This window comes from Pteropus medius, unplaced genomic scaffold (assembly GCF_902729225.1).
Source record: "Pteropus medius unplaced genomic scaffold, Ma_sr-lr_union100, whole genome shotgun sequence".
Taxonomy (NCBI): domain Eukaryota; kingdom Metazoa; phylum Chordata; class Mammalia; order Chiroptera; family Pteropodidae; genus Pteropus; species Pteropus medius.
Window position 1 is genome coordinate 5,491,595 of NW_024350923.1, and position 13,510 is coordinate 5,505,104.

General features: G+C 54.5%; 2 protein-coding genes across 3 annotated transcripts; both read right to left on the reverse strand.

The window, feature by feature from the left end:
* Positions 1–900: 900 nt before the first annotated feature.
* FAM89B (family with sequence similarity 89 member B) lies at positions 901–3,067 on the reverse strand. The gene is made up of 2 exons (XM_039840933.1): positions 2,166–3,067; positions 901–1,728 (listed from the first exon to the last, which is right to left on the reverse strand). Exons 1-2 carry the CDS (start codon positions 2,463–2,465, stop codon positions 1,450–1,452), a joined length of 579 nt encoding a protein of 192 aa, XP_039696867.1. The 5' UTR covers positions 2,466–3,067; the 3' UTR covers positions 901–1,449.
* Positions 3,068–3,308: 241 nt separating this feature from the next.
* ZNRD2 (zinc ribbon domain containing 2) lies at positions 3,309–4,648 on the reverse strand. Of its 2 annotated transcripts, none has more exons than XM_039840932.1 (4): positions 4,550–4,648; positions 4,302–4,453; positions 4,087–4,171; positions 3,309–3,701 (listed from the first exon to the last, which is right to left on the reverse strand). In XM_039840932.1, exons 1-4 carry the CDS (start codon positions 4,635–4,637, stop codon positions 3,358–3,360), a joined length of 669 nt encoding a protein of 222 aa, XP_039696866.1. In that variant the 5' UTR covers positions 4,638–4,648; the 3' UTR covers positions 3,309–3,357. The 2 variants fall into 2 exon arrangements, with proteins under 2 accessions (XP_039696866.1, XP_039696865.1); XM_039840931.1 differs by having other exon boundaries at positions 4,302–4,450; positions 4,550–4,610.
* Positions 4,649–13,510: the final 8,862 nt, after the last annotated feature.

Genomic DNA, 13,510 nt, shown 5'->3' on the forward strand with positions numbered 1-13,510 from the left:
CCAGGAGGCAAGTGACTGTGCAGCAGGGCATGGGTATGAGCAGCCCGAAAGCCTAAGTGTGCGACTTCGAGGTCCTCCTCCTGGTCTCAGAAGTTGTGGGGGTGTTGTGTGTCTGAGCAACCACCATCCCAATATGCAGGCTTCCTTCGGTGGGCCCGACACCGGCTTTGGCTCCCGGTCCCAGCAGTATGGTCCTAGGTTTCCTCTGTAAAAGAAAGCCTTTTACTTACAACCATCAAGGTCTCAAGTGCTGTGGGGTGGGGCCAAGAGGTCTGTATGAAACTAAGCGCAGGATGGGGGTGTCTGGGACTCCAACCACCCCTCACCGCCCGTCTTGTGCACCGAAGCCTGGGGGCCCCGCCCCCAGCTCTCCTTCAGGGCATGTCCGGCCTCTGGGGAGCCTGGGACAGCCATACCCCCTTTCTGCCTCTGCAGCTTTCTTCCCACCCATTGGTACTCACTAGCTCCCAGTCCCTTCCTGGAGGCGTCTTCCCCTCTCCCGCCGAGGGGCCCCCTTGGCCCGCCGGCTCGGACCCACCCATTTCCTGTGCCGCCCCAACTCCGCCTCCACTCGCGGTGGAAAGTTTCTCTCAAGATGGGCGGCTCCTTCTTCCTCCCCGGCGGGCCAAGAAAGCCCAAAGCGAGTGGGGAGGTGAGAGGTGGGTTCTCAGACCTCCGGCAAGAGGGGAAGTGACTTGGCCGCAGTCACACAACCGCAGGACCAGGCTGGGCCAGCTTGGAACACTCCGCAACCCCGGGGGAGGGAGGATTTGCACTCTGCCACCGCCAGCGATTTTTCCACTCAGGGTCTCCGGCGCCACCTGCCGGCGCACCGCGGGGCCGCACTTGCCCAAAACACCGCTATCTTTCTGCCCCAGAGCAAAGCAGTAAGAACACAGAAACACTGAGAGTATTTATTTACCTATGCGCCCAGGAGGCTGGCTCCTAAACTTAAATATCCAGCATGGAGCCTTGGCCTTCCTGGCCGTGAGGGGGTGCAGGAATGGGTCCTGGAGCCCTTGTCTAGGGTAGTGAAACACAGGGACCAGAGGAGGGATGCTCCTGAGCCTACAGCTGCCAACAGCAATAGGTGAAAAGGTGATGGGAACCAGACACTCATCCCAACTCCAGAGATGCCAAGGGGAGTGCGAGATGCTTTGGGCCCCACTGCCAGCCTGAAGGTTGGCCAAGCTGGGGTGCACACAAGCTGTGGGACAAGTGGAGGTCCAGTGCCCTGGGTAGAGGCTGTAGCCCAGGTGCCTGCCCCAGTGCCAGCCAACCCAAGACAGGAGAGGGTTGGCAGTTATGCCTCTGAAGGGCCCAGGCTTTGCCCTCCTGTGAAGTGAGGTGGTATGAGGGAAAGCAGGCACTATAGTCTGAGTACTTGCTGAGGGGTGTTTTTGAGCCTTTTTCATGGGTACGTGCCCCCCACGACCCCACCCCAATTCTTCAGAGGCTGATATGGAAGGCGTCTTGCAGCCACTGGTCACGGGCATTGTGTGTCTGGGGCACGGTGAGGGGCGGTGGGTCTGGGGGCAGGCTGGCATCAGGAGGCTCGTCGTCATCAGATAGGCCAGCGTCAGGTGGGTAGGAGCTGTCTGAGTGCAGGGAGGATGACAGGTCCTGGCACAGGCTCAAGTCTTGGCACAGGTGCTTATAGTCCTGGATTGACTCGTACAAGCCCCAAAGCTGGCACAACAGGGACATGTCCAGCTGCCGCAACCCCACCTGCAAAAGACTGAGGGTGGGCTGGGGTTGGGGTCGAGGCCACCCTTGGCCCAAGCCACAGCCCTAGGCAATTTTCCCACACTTTCTAAGCACAAGTTTTGTGGAAAAAGACACCACCTGCAAGCTGTGAATCTTTAGGCAAGTCACTGATCCTCATCTGTAAAATGCGGATAACATTTATCTAGCAGAATGGAATGAAGACCAGTAAAGCATTTAAAAATACAGGGCAACCATTACCGTAAGCGTTAACTGCAATTATTGTTACCATATTCCCTCTGACCCAACGGGCTTCAGCATGTCCCCTGAGACCCAGGTCGCCTGTTCCTGGTTTCATGCCAGTGACCCGCCCCACCCGGCCCCTGGACCCTTAAGCTTGGTGGCAGCCCCATCCCCGCAACCCGCATGCCCAACCCCTGGCCCAAGGCCCAGCTACTCACCATCTCCTTGCGCAGCGCCGCTAAAGCCGAGTCGAGGTTGACAGGACGACGTGGGCCGGGGGGACCCGCGGCGGGTCCCGTGTTGGCAGTGCCTGCGGCGCCGCGGGGCCCGTCCGGAACGCGGGCGGCACGGCTCAACTCGTCGTGGATACGGCTACGCTGGCTGTAGACGCGCTCCAGCTCCCGCCACGAACCCCCGCTCGCGTTAAGGAGACCGCTGAGACCGCGCGGTAGCGGCGGGAGCCCGGCCAGGGTGCAGCCTGCGCCGCCTGGCGCCTCGGCCGAGGGCAGCCCATTCATGGCCCGGCTGGCGCGGACGACGATGCCGCCTCCTACCCTCTAACGCTTCGCCCTGGATGCCGCCCGCAGGCCCCGAACCCCGCAGCTGCTCGGATGGAACCCAGCCGGGGCCCGCAGGCCGCGCTTTGTTCCTTCCCGGACGCCTCCGACTCCGCCCTTGCCCCACCCCCGTATGGGCGGGACCTCTCTTAAAAGGGCAATGGCTGTGGGACCAAATCGCCCAAAGTCGTGGAAAGTGAGTAAGGGGAATGGGGCAGACAGAAGGGAAACGGTAAAAGAGGGGAGGGAAGCCCAAAGCGGCGGGCATGGTTCATTCACAGTTTTTCATGCTCCCCCAACACTATGTTTAATTATTCTGCCCAATGATAGCAACCAAGGAAAAGAATCTAAAACTGGAGGTCAGGAGACCGGAGTAAATCCATACTTGGTCCTTAATGTGCAACCTGACACCCTGACAGTGTCAGAGTACCTGGGCTGGGCGTGAAATGGGAAACGATGATGGCGTCAGGATGCTTCAGGGAAGGGGAAGCTACCGAGGAGACTGAAATCCCAATCTCACTCAAGGGAATGAGCACTGGATAACTGCAGGGGTGCTGCAGGGGTGCTGCAGGGGTGCTGCATAGGTCCGTCCCACTTGTTCTTGCCTTCCAGGCAGCAAATATCCCATAGTCCTCTCCCTCCCCCTCATCCTCTGAGTGGGGAAACTGAGCAGAAACAAGACCAACTCATCTCTCAGGGCATCAAGGAGCAGATAGTGAGAGGGAAAGAGGCCAAACACAGGAAAAAGGAGAGTGGAGCTGGGGCTGGCATGCACACTCAGAACCAAGAAAAGAACAAACCACACAAGAGGAACAGCTGTTTTTCTAGAGGGTTTTTCTCAGGAGAGGGTCTCTTACTGTTGCAGCTGCTGCAGGCTGCGCAGGGCCTCAGCACAAGCTCGGATGAGGCTACACAGCTGGATACTAGTCTCCAGGGAGGTGCTAGAGCCCAGTTCATCTGAGGCCCAGGTCAGCTTCTGCAGGAGGGCCTCCTGTGTGCAGGCCAGGACATCTGTATTTGGAGGCACTGCAGGAGGGGGCGGCACCTGGGCTGCCTTGAGCCCTGCTGCAGCTCCCTCACAGTGCTCTGGACGGGGTACTGGGGGCTGAGGGGTGGGCCGAGAGCCTGAGGGGAGCTCTGAGGCAGAGGCGAGCTGGTGCTCCCGAGCTTGGGAGAGGGCAGCCTGGGCATTCAGGGCTAAAAGAGGAAAAAAAGGGTGGAATGGTCAGGACGCCTGGCCCACCTCAGCCCTGGGCCACCTCCTCACTCTACTGCTCTGCTTTCTGTGCTTGAGATGCCACTCTTATAGGGCAACTCATTCACTGTCCTCTTTGTATCAGATTTACTTATGCCCTCGATTCATCTCTCCCATCAGGACTATGCCTGATTGAATTCACTCTCCATAGTATCTGGCACAGAGGAGGTGCTCAGTGCTCTTACTGAATGAATGCTCCTCTTTAGAGCTGAAAAGAGAAAGCACCTTACCTCTAGCCCGCCCACAGACTCCACAGTCACTTCCCAGACCTACTGTTCCCAGGCCTCTATCGCCTCGTTTCTCCACCAAGCACGCTCAGCCCCTCACCGGGATTATCTTTATCCACATCTGAGTCGAGCTCCTGACAAGCCACGCAGTAGATTTTCCGCTGTTTGTCTTGGAGGAGGATCGTCTAGAGGCAGAAAACACAAGAGGCAGGGGTGAGACGCTGAGCAATAGGGTCCAGAGAGGAAAGTTGGGGAAGGCCGTGTGGCCTAGTCCGGGGACCCATCCTTGATCCCACGTCCCGAGTCTCTCCTCACCCCGCAGTCCGCGCACGTCTCGCCCAGCATGCGGTAACCACGCAGCAAGTAGTCGCCCATGAGCCGGGAGATGCGATCCTGCCGCTCCCGTCGCGCTTGCAGCACCTTCGTTTCCGCTTCGGTAGGAGGCTCCCAAGAGAAATCGTCAACTTCTGGAAGAAGAGAGGCATAAGGGGCCGGGGGGTCTTGCCGAAGAAGGCTGCCTCCCGCACCCCACAGCCGCAGGCCCCCGCCACTCAAGTCCTCACCAGCGCCGTTCATAGCCATGTTGCCGTTGTCGCCGCTAGGCTCACCGGAAGTGACGCACTGATCGAGCGCCGGCTCCGCCCCCTCCATGTTGGGCAGAGAAAGAGGGTGGAAATGACGCACCGAGTACTCCTCGGACGTTGCGATGCCCAGAGTGGGGCGTGTCTGCTGCAGACTCGACCCTGCGCGTTTCGCGACCCGCAGCGGGAGCCCACTGCACGGAAACTTTCGATTGGCGGGGCCTCAGGAGAGACGTCTCCGTGGTAACTCCGCTCACGTTGTAGGACCCGGAAGTGACGCGCAGGGTCGCCCTTCCTGCCCGCCGCGGATGAAGGGGGCCGCTTGGCTCAAGAGATTTCCGCTGGCCTCCGCCGCCCCTGGGGTTTCCCTTTTTGCACAGGCCGGACCAGGGACAGGCAGGGCAGTGGAGTCATCACACCACCACTCTTGATAAAAACAAATGGCCCCTTGCGCTCGCGTGGAACCTTTTCAGACCTCTACTTCTCACTTCACCCCGCAAGGCAGGCCAGGCGGGAACTGTCTTGGCTTTCTGTACCTTTCAGCATATTTGCATTTTGGGTGTCCACATCTGCCCATCCCCTGCCTGGGACTGATGCAAAGTCGGCCCCTAATTTTTTGAAGTTAAGCCCTCAGAAAGCCTGCTGAGTAAAATGCATTTTACAGTGCACGCACAGTTCAGGTAGCGGCCGCAGCTGAGTAATGAGTGCGGGAGAGAGGGAGTGAGGGGCTTATTACACATTCCTGTGACCATTATGCTTTTCTTAGGTGGGTTGCTGTTAAAATTACTAGTGTTCCCTAACACTGGTCTTGGTGATGTTTTTTCTCTTCTGCGTTATTTTCCATACACATCCTCTCCCATATTAGATCTAGAGAGGCCAGATGGAGCAGGCAGTGGTCCCCAGATGTGCAGCCTGCAGTACCTCAAGGCTGTACACCACCAGGGCAGTGGAGAAAGAGTTAGAACTTGGACCCCCACAATCTCATCAGCAGCCTCCTCCTTTGATTAGACAGCACATGCTTCTGCAATCTTACCTGAAGATTTAGTGCCCTCCTCTTGGCCCCATCTTCCTCCTACCTAGACTCTCTAGAACTGTTATTTTTTTAGCCCCTGCTGCCTCCTGCTTACTTGGAGAACCTTGTGCCCCTCTTCACTCTCTCCATCTACCAGCAGGCTCTTGGGCAGCAGTGTACCTGTCTCAAGACCTAACCCCAGGTCAGTTCTGCCAAGCTGACTAGATGGTCTCTTGAACTCTAGCCTGTATGCACAGACCCTCCCGGTCCTTGCTGTCTTCTGCTCCCAGCCTCACCCTGAATTCTTCAGTGCACTTTTCTGTGTCATCATCATGGCCAATATCCACTCAACAGCCTATTCTGCCTGGCACCAACTAAGACCCTTACACTTATCCTCCCATTTAATCCCTTTCAGTTACTACTTATGACAAACTTATGGGGTAGGTACTACTGTTGTTCACGTTTTACAGAGCAGCAAACGGAGTCATTTTTTTAAAACACAAATTGGATCACGTCACACTTTTGCTTAAAACTCTCTGGCAAATCCTCATCACCTTTAGACAAGAATCCGAAATCCTTACTATGATCTGCAAGGTCCTACAAGTCTGGCCCTAGGCCCTCTCATCTCCCAGTCTCCCTGCATTCGTCCTCTCCCACTATTCAAGGGGGTTCCCATCACCTCTCTCCACTCAGGACCCCTCCCTGCCTCAAGTGCCGCAGGAGAGTGGACAAAGCACAGACCTCGAATCAGGCAGGCCTGAGTTTGCCCCTGGATCTGCTGTTTACTGGCATCACCTGGAGTAATTTATCTCACTTCTTTGGACTTTAATTCCTTTTCTGCAAAACAGAGCCAGTTATACCTACTTAGCAAGGGTGCTGTGAGGATTTAGTGAGAGATGAGGAGAGAGGTATTAGTTTTCTACCAGTCTCTCGAGTTTATGCAGGGCTAGTGAGAGACAAGGACTATTTCTTTCCAAGATGTCTGTATACTGAACAGCCTTGGACAACAGAGATAGTGGCTCCCTCTAGAGCGAAGGACAGGCAACTCACTGTCCGTTAGAGAATATCTGGGCACCCTAAGCTCAAGGTTCCTCTCTTGTGAACACAACTCACCTTGTGTATGGATATCCATGTGAGTCCATCTGCATTGCCTTCATGAGACTTGAGGGTGAGGGGAAGTGGCACAAATATGCTCACATTCATAATACTTACTGCTGCGAATAACAAAGTCCTTTGTCTCTGACCCAGAAATCTTGAGTCTTCTGCCAACATCCATGAAATTGTGTCAGTCTAGCTTGTTTGAAAGCAGGGTAAAATCAGAGACCTTTCATCATTCTCGACGATTTTGGCAATGACTGGGATGGCAACAGAAACATGGTTTTCTATAAGAGGAAGGATGACGACCTCATGGGCAGGGTAACAGGTTTTGAGGGAAGGCCAAGGGACTCAGCAGCATGTACGTTAACCAGACTGTAAAATCAACCAAGCAATACATGGTTTTTAACTTTATTTCCTGTTCACGAGGAGGAATGAGGGAGGCAGTTGCAGGTCGAGTACCAAGAAGTAGGTTCCAAGTCAGCTGCCAGACATTGCCCTGGTTGTCGCCAACCCTCCTCTGGGTGGGGTCGGGGATGGAGGGGGAACTCCTCACAGTCTGACGGTCAGCCCTAGGTCTGACCACTGTACTAAGACTCATCCTGGGAGTACAGAAGTATCCCCTTCCCCATTTAGACAGCATTTACAGAGACGCACACATGCACTAAACCTGAGTGCAGGGAAATTCACTACCGCTATGGACAAAAACCAGATGAATGGTTAGAACTTCGGCTGTTCGCTTAGAAGATGAGGCATGTGATGCTCGGTAAGAAAGGATGGCAATAGCTGGGCCATCTTGCAGCTCAGCCCTTCCTACCATCTGTCATGGCAACCTTATATCCATTCTGAGATGAGATTAAAAGGTCTCAGGTTTGGTTTTTTTTTGTTGTTTTTTGTTTTTGTTTTTTTTCCCAGTGGGTTCTGGATGCTATAGGGGAGCTTTGTCCCCCTCAGGGAGATTTCCTTGAGACAGACAAACTCCCACAGGAAACCATAGATGAAGCATCGATTACTCTTCGGGCTCTTGCTGTCTTAGTTTGGGTTTACAATGCTGATAAAAGCGACCCAGAGAAATCTAGATCAATTCCTGTGATCAGCTCCAGAGCCTTAGAAAACTCTCCTAGCCCTTGTAGTAAAACAAGGTAAAATCAAGAGATGTTATTATGACAATGGGACAGAAATGCTCTCTATCGAGGTGGTCTCCTTTAAAAGAAGTCACAGCTGTGCAAGTCAAGCCTGAGTCCTGACAGACATCTTAGACACCCAACAACAGCAGGATTCATATTCTTCTCAAGGATACTGGAACGTTCTCTAGGATAGACCATATGTTAGGTCATAAAATGAGTCTGGATAAATTTTAAAAGGTGGAAATCATACACACTATGTTCTCAGACCACAGTAGAATAAAATTAGTAATCAATAACAGAAGGAAAATTGGGAAGTTCATGAGCACGTGGAAATTAAACAAAATACTCCTAAATAACGAATGGGTCATGGAAAAAAATCACATGAGAAATAAGAAACTACTTGCAGATTATCTAAAAGAACAACTCAAAGCAGTGCTTAGAGGGAAACTTAGAGTTGTAAATTCTTATATTATAAATGAAAAAGTTCTCTCAAATCAATAACCTAAACTTCCACCTTAAGAAACTAGAAAAAGAAAAAACTAAACCCAAAGCCAGCAGAAGGCAGGCTATAATAAAGATCATAGAAAATCTACTAACTCACAAGTTAGTTCTTTGAATAGGTCAACAAAATTGACAAATCTCTACTTAGACTGACCAACTCAAGCCCAGGTCAGGCAAAAGGTGTGAACCTTGCAGCTCCAGCTGGAAAGCAATGTGACTGTGGTTGCTGAGTCAAGGCGTCCCCACGTGTGAGACAGATAATGTCAGCAATAACCCTGCCACCTAATAGAGGGCTTTGGATGGCAAAGTTTTCAGCTAACTGTGGAAACAAATCACTACTAATTAAACTATCTGGATCACTTATGTGGATGTCCTCACTAAGAGCCCTTTCTCTGATGAGACTGACAGGAATCGAGCTGTTGATCGAGCCTGCACTGCCCAGCTTGTCTCCATTTCTGCCTGGACCCATCATCATACCAGATATGGTGACATGTCCACCATCATAGAATGGGCTCAAAGTAAGGACTCTTTCCCAGTCCTTTACAGGCATGGGCACACAGAAGGTCCCAGAAGTACTGGTGGTAAAGCCAGTCTACAGTAGCCCTGGTGGGCCAATCGCTGGTGTGGGAAACAGTGGGCCCCAGTGTACCTTTCCTACATTCAAAGGGTAGAAAAGAATGATAAGGCTGAAGAGCCTCTCTGATTTATCAAAGTTTTAATGATTCATCTGGTTTTATCGAGGATGAAGATCAGTCCATTTCATTTTCCACTCCCATGTCTCAGTGCCCTTCATCAGAGTATGTGGCACACCAGAGGGACTCAGTGACAGCCATTTTCAGTAAAGTGTCATTGGAGAGAGATGCTTCAGGGCCGAATTGTACCCTCCAGGCCTCTGAAACTTCCAACCCTCATCTTTAGAACTGATGAGCAGCCCTCACCCGGGGCCTAGAAGCTTCCCAAAGACATTCACAACTCAGCGAGGTGGCACAGCGCCTGGTGCACAGTCAGCTCTTTTTGTGGTGCTTCTCCTTGTCCCTACGGGCAGCCCATTGTGGCTTCCGGACTCAGATAATAATGAACAGATCTGACATATACTGAGCACTTATTATGTGGCCAGCAACCACTAAGGGCTTCCTACATGTTGCCTCCTTTGATTCCCTATTTAAAAATCAGGAAACGGAGGTATAGAGAAGTTGAAGACTTTTCCCAATTCCCATGGCTGGTACAGGGGCAGCCCGGAGAAACTAATGCCGGGCTGCGCTGCCTCATGGAATGTGACCTCCATTACGTAGGCCGCTGCTGCCCTGTCCAGGCGCTTCCCCTAATGAGACATCAAGAGCCCGGCTCTGCGGCTGAGCAGCTGTATACCCTCGGCCAAGTCTCTTCCTTCACTAGGCAAGAACCCCCCTAACATCTAAGCAGTCTAACATTCCCTGGGCTTGGTTCCCGTGGCTCTTCTTTGTCTCATTTCAGCAAAGCCCCTCATTGCCCTTGGGGTCCCACCTACCTATCCCCAGGACATCTGTGGGACCCCTCTCAGTCCCCCATCCCAAGGGCACTGCGTGGGTTTCGGATCAGGCAGACCCGAGTTCAGTCCCCGCATCTCATCACCAGATGACCTGAGTCTAATTGTTTCATCTCGCAGACCCTCGGTTTTCTTCATAGGCTGGCTGGGAGGATGAAGTGATGGTAACAGTGTAAAGTGCACAGTAAATGCTAGGTATTCACGGGGCCTCGCTCCGTTCAGTCCGTCAACAAACTTCAGCAGCCTCTGTGTGCAGCCCTGTGCTGGGATCCGGAGACAAGTCTGTGCCTTCCTGGAAGGGCAGTGAACGGACCACAAGCAAGTAAATAAACCCATAAAGAAGAGTGTTTCAGGCTGTGACGAGTTCCAGCAGGAAACAAACGGGTGACGGGACCCAGAGGGCCAAAGCAGCTGTTTTAGAGAAAGACACACAGAAATGCCTCCCAGAGACAGGAATCCCAGACACGAGGGATCACCCGGGCAGAGGACCGAGCTTAGCACCTCTGCGGCACAGAGGACCTCACAAGGCCAGGTGAGCAAAGGGAAGCCACTAGATGTTTTTAAAGCATGACTGGAATTAGGTTTTAAAAGGTGACTCTAAGCACCAGGTGGAGGAGGGACCACAGCAGCAGAAATGGTGGGGAGACCTGTTGGGTGGCAGATTTGGAGTAACAGCAGAGGTCATGGGCTCCTTGGACTTACATGGGAGACTTACATTTTGGAGGCATGAAAGTGTGCCAGTATATTCTAGGAAGATGGGGTGGCTGACTGTGGTGACACAAGAGATGAGAATAGAAAACGTGGACAGGCCAAGGACACCACGTATGTGGACTGTCACAGTCTACCCTGCAGATCCGCTATGCACCCTTGTCCTCCCTGCTCCATACCACGAGACTAAGGTGTGCTGTAGCCCCCCAGGCTCCCCCACCTGCAGGCTTCCTTTTGGGTTCAGCCCCCGGGAGGCCCGGCTGGATAGGAGACTGAGGTGACATTCATTTTCCCAGCTCCCTCCCTGGCAGCTGCAGGTGGACAGGTGCTGCAGGTCTCTGCTGAAGGCCACACACAGCTCTGGGGGTAGGTTAGTGCTGGAGTGGCTCCCTCTCCTAGTCCCTTCTGCTTCCCTGCGCTGCCCCGAATGGTCTCCTTAGCCCTTTGTCAACAGTTTCTCCATCCTAGTCCCCTCGACCACCCACCCGAGGGTGCCCTCTGTCTCCTGCTGGGTCCTCACTAGCTTAAAGGATTTGGCAATGACAATAGATAACGATTCCGAGGTGAGCACTCACTGGGCCAGGAGCATACTTTGGTTGCTCCCAGTCACTGAGTCCCCTAAGTGCCCTCTGAGAAGGGGTGTCATCACCCTCATCCTACTCTCAGCAGCGTGAGACACTGTCGGCGACACCCTCCTCCCCACACACTCAATCTTGGCTCTTTCTGCATCACACTCCTGGTTTTCCTCCCTCCGCTCCCTCCAGCTGCTCTTCTGAGTCGCTTCTGACTCTGTCTCCTCTCCCTGACCTGGGAGTGGTGATCCCCCTAGTTCGCCTTCGGCCCCCTTCTCTCCTGAGCTGAGCGCATCCCCTCTCGTGGCCGGAACTGCCCCTGTACACTGAGGACCCTGAGTCTAAGTCTTTAGGCCAGACATTCTGTCTGAGCTCCAGGCCCTGGGGTGAGACGTCTCCACTAGGATGACACAATCATCTCAATCTCAGCCAGTCCCAGCCAGAGCCATTCATGCCACCTGCCTCTCCAGCACCCTCCACTGCACCCAGCGTCTCGATTCACCTCCCAAATACATCTCCACGGTGTCCCAGCTAGGTCAGCTCTCGTGGGATGACTGCAACAGCACCCCCTCTGGCCCTGACAGAGTCCCATAGCAATTAAAATAAAACCCAGATTCCCCCGGACGTAGCCTCCCACCCCTCATTGCTCTCTCTCCCCCTTCCCACCCTGTTGCTTGGCTGGCCCCCTCTCAGGTCCTAGAATTGATTCTCTTGCCCATCCCTGAACCCTGCACGCCCCTTTGTGAACTGTCTCTTCGCCACAGTCCCCTCAATCCCTCGGGCCTCTTGCAGGCTTCCCTCAAGCTTGGCCGGCTGCTCACCCTTTTACCTCCTGCTTTTCCTGCAGCTTCCAGCTTAGAAGTCCCTTGGGCAGAGGGGCTTCCTGAACCTCCAGTTCCCACCGCTACCCTTACTCCCACCTCCTTGCTTTTCTGTCACGACACTGACCTCTGGTATAATCACAGTCGCATGTGCATTGATTTGTCACATGTCTCTCTCCCAATACAGAAGCTCCAGGAGGACGGAGATTGGTTGTATTTCTTAGCAAGAGCTTGGCATGTGGTAGGCTCTCAGTTTGTTGAATGACAAGATCCCCATTTCACAGATGAGAAAACTGAGGCTTGGGTCTGTTGACTGTGCTGGGTTCCAAGGTGAGCCACAGCAGAGGAGGGTCAGGTTCGGATGAGTGTGAGGAAAAATTACTGTCAAATGCTCAGCGATCCCCCGCTCCAAGACCCCAGCAGCAGGGATCCCCTGGGAATAAAGGATTGCCCCATCTTGCCTTTGCAACATCAGCCCGAGCAATTCAAGTAGGGGCTCCACTAAAGGGTTTCCCTCAGTCCCCCAAAAACTACTCAAATAAATCCACCCTCAAAGTAAAAACAGTGGGCAGGTGTGCCTGAAAGCCAATCCCTGAACCCCCCTACCTGTCAGACTGCCACCCCTGGTGCCCAGCAGGAGAGGGTTTGGTGCCACCATGAGTTGGCAGTGTCCTGATCTGGATATACCCTGGTCACACCCAACCCCTGCTGAGTTCTGTGAGTCAGAGACTGAATCCTGGGGTGTCTTGGCCAGCCCCCCCTCACTTACGGCTGGGGCTGCAGAACACTGCAGCCCTCCAGAGCTTCCCTTCCAGACCAGTGGACGGGCCTCACTCCCCAGCCTTGACCAAAGTCAAGGCTCCTCCCCAGCCCCTGCCAACCCCTGCCCTGGGGCCCTGCTGTGCCCCTCCCCAGCCCCTGGGCCCTCAAGCAGCACCCCCCTCCTCCCGGCTGTTAGCCTGGGAAGGGGGCCAGGCCCTGAGCTCAGACCTTGGCGATTCCAGAGTGTCTGAGGCCCAGAGCCAGCCCCACCAGCCCGGCCAGACAAGGCGAGGGAGGGGGGTAGGGTGGGCACCAGGAAGCCATTTGCAGGGGTAGGGTGGGGGTAAGGTTCACAGGGAAGCTGGCTTTCCAGCTTTGTTGTTTCTGCTGCTCTTCAAGGACCCCTCACTGAGTCCCTGGCCAAAGGGCGCCCCCTCCTCATTGAGCCCCTGGCCAAAGAGGAACAACGCTAACAAAAAGTGCCTGGGGTGGCAGGACCCTCATATGCGCAAGGGAGGCTGGGAAAAGCCTGAGGCCTGGGATCCTGCCCCACCTGGCCTTCCCTCCTCCGCGTGACCAGGGCAAGGCCACTCCTCCGCCCCAGCCCTCAGCCTCGGTTTCCCGCTTTGATGGGGCGGGCAGAGGTCCAGGCCGGCCTCCCCGCCCCGCCCGGAGGAATCTGGCGGCCCTGCCGACGGGCCCAGGTGAAGGCCCTCTGGAAAGGGCCCAGTGCGCGCGGCGGCGAGTTCTGGCGGGGCGGGCATCTGGGGTGGGGACCGCCCCCAGCCTCCACCCGCCTGCACCCCCTCGCTCCTCCAGG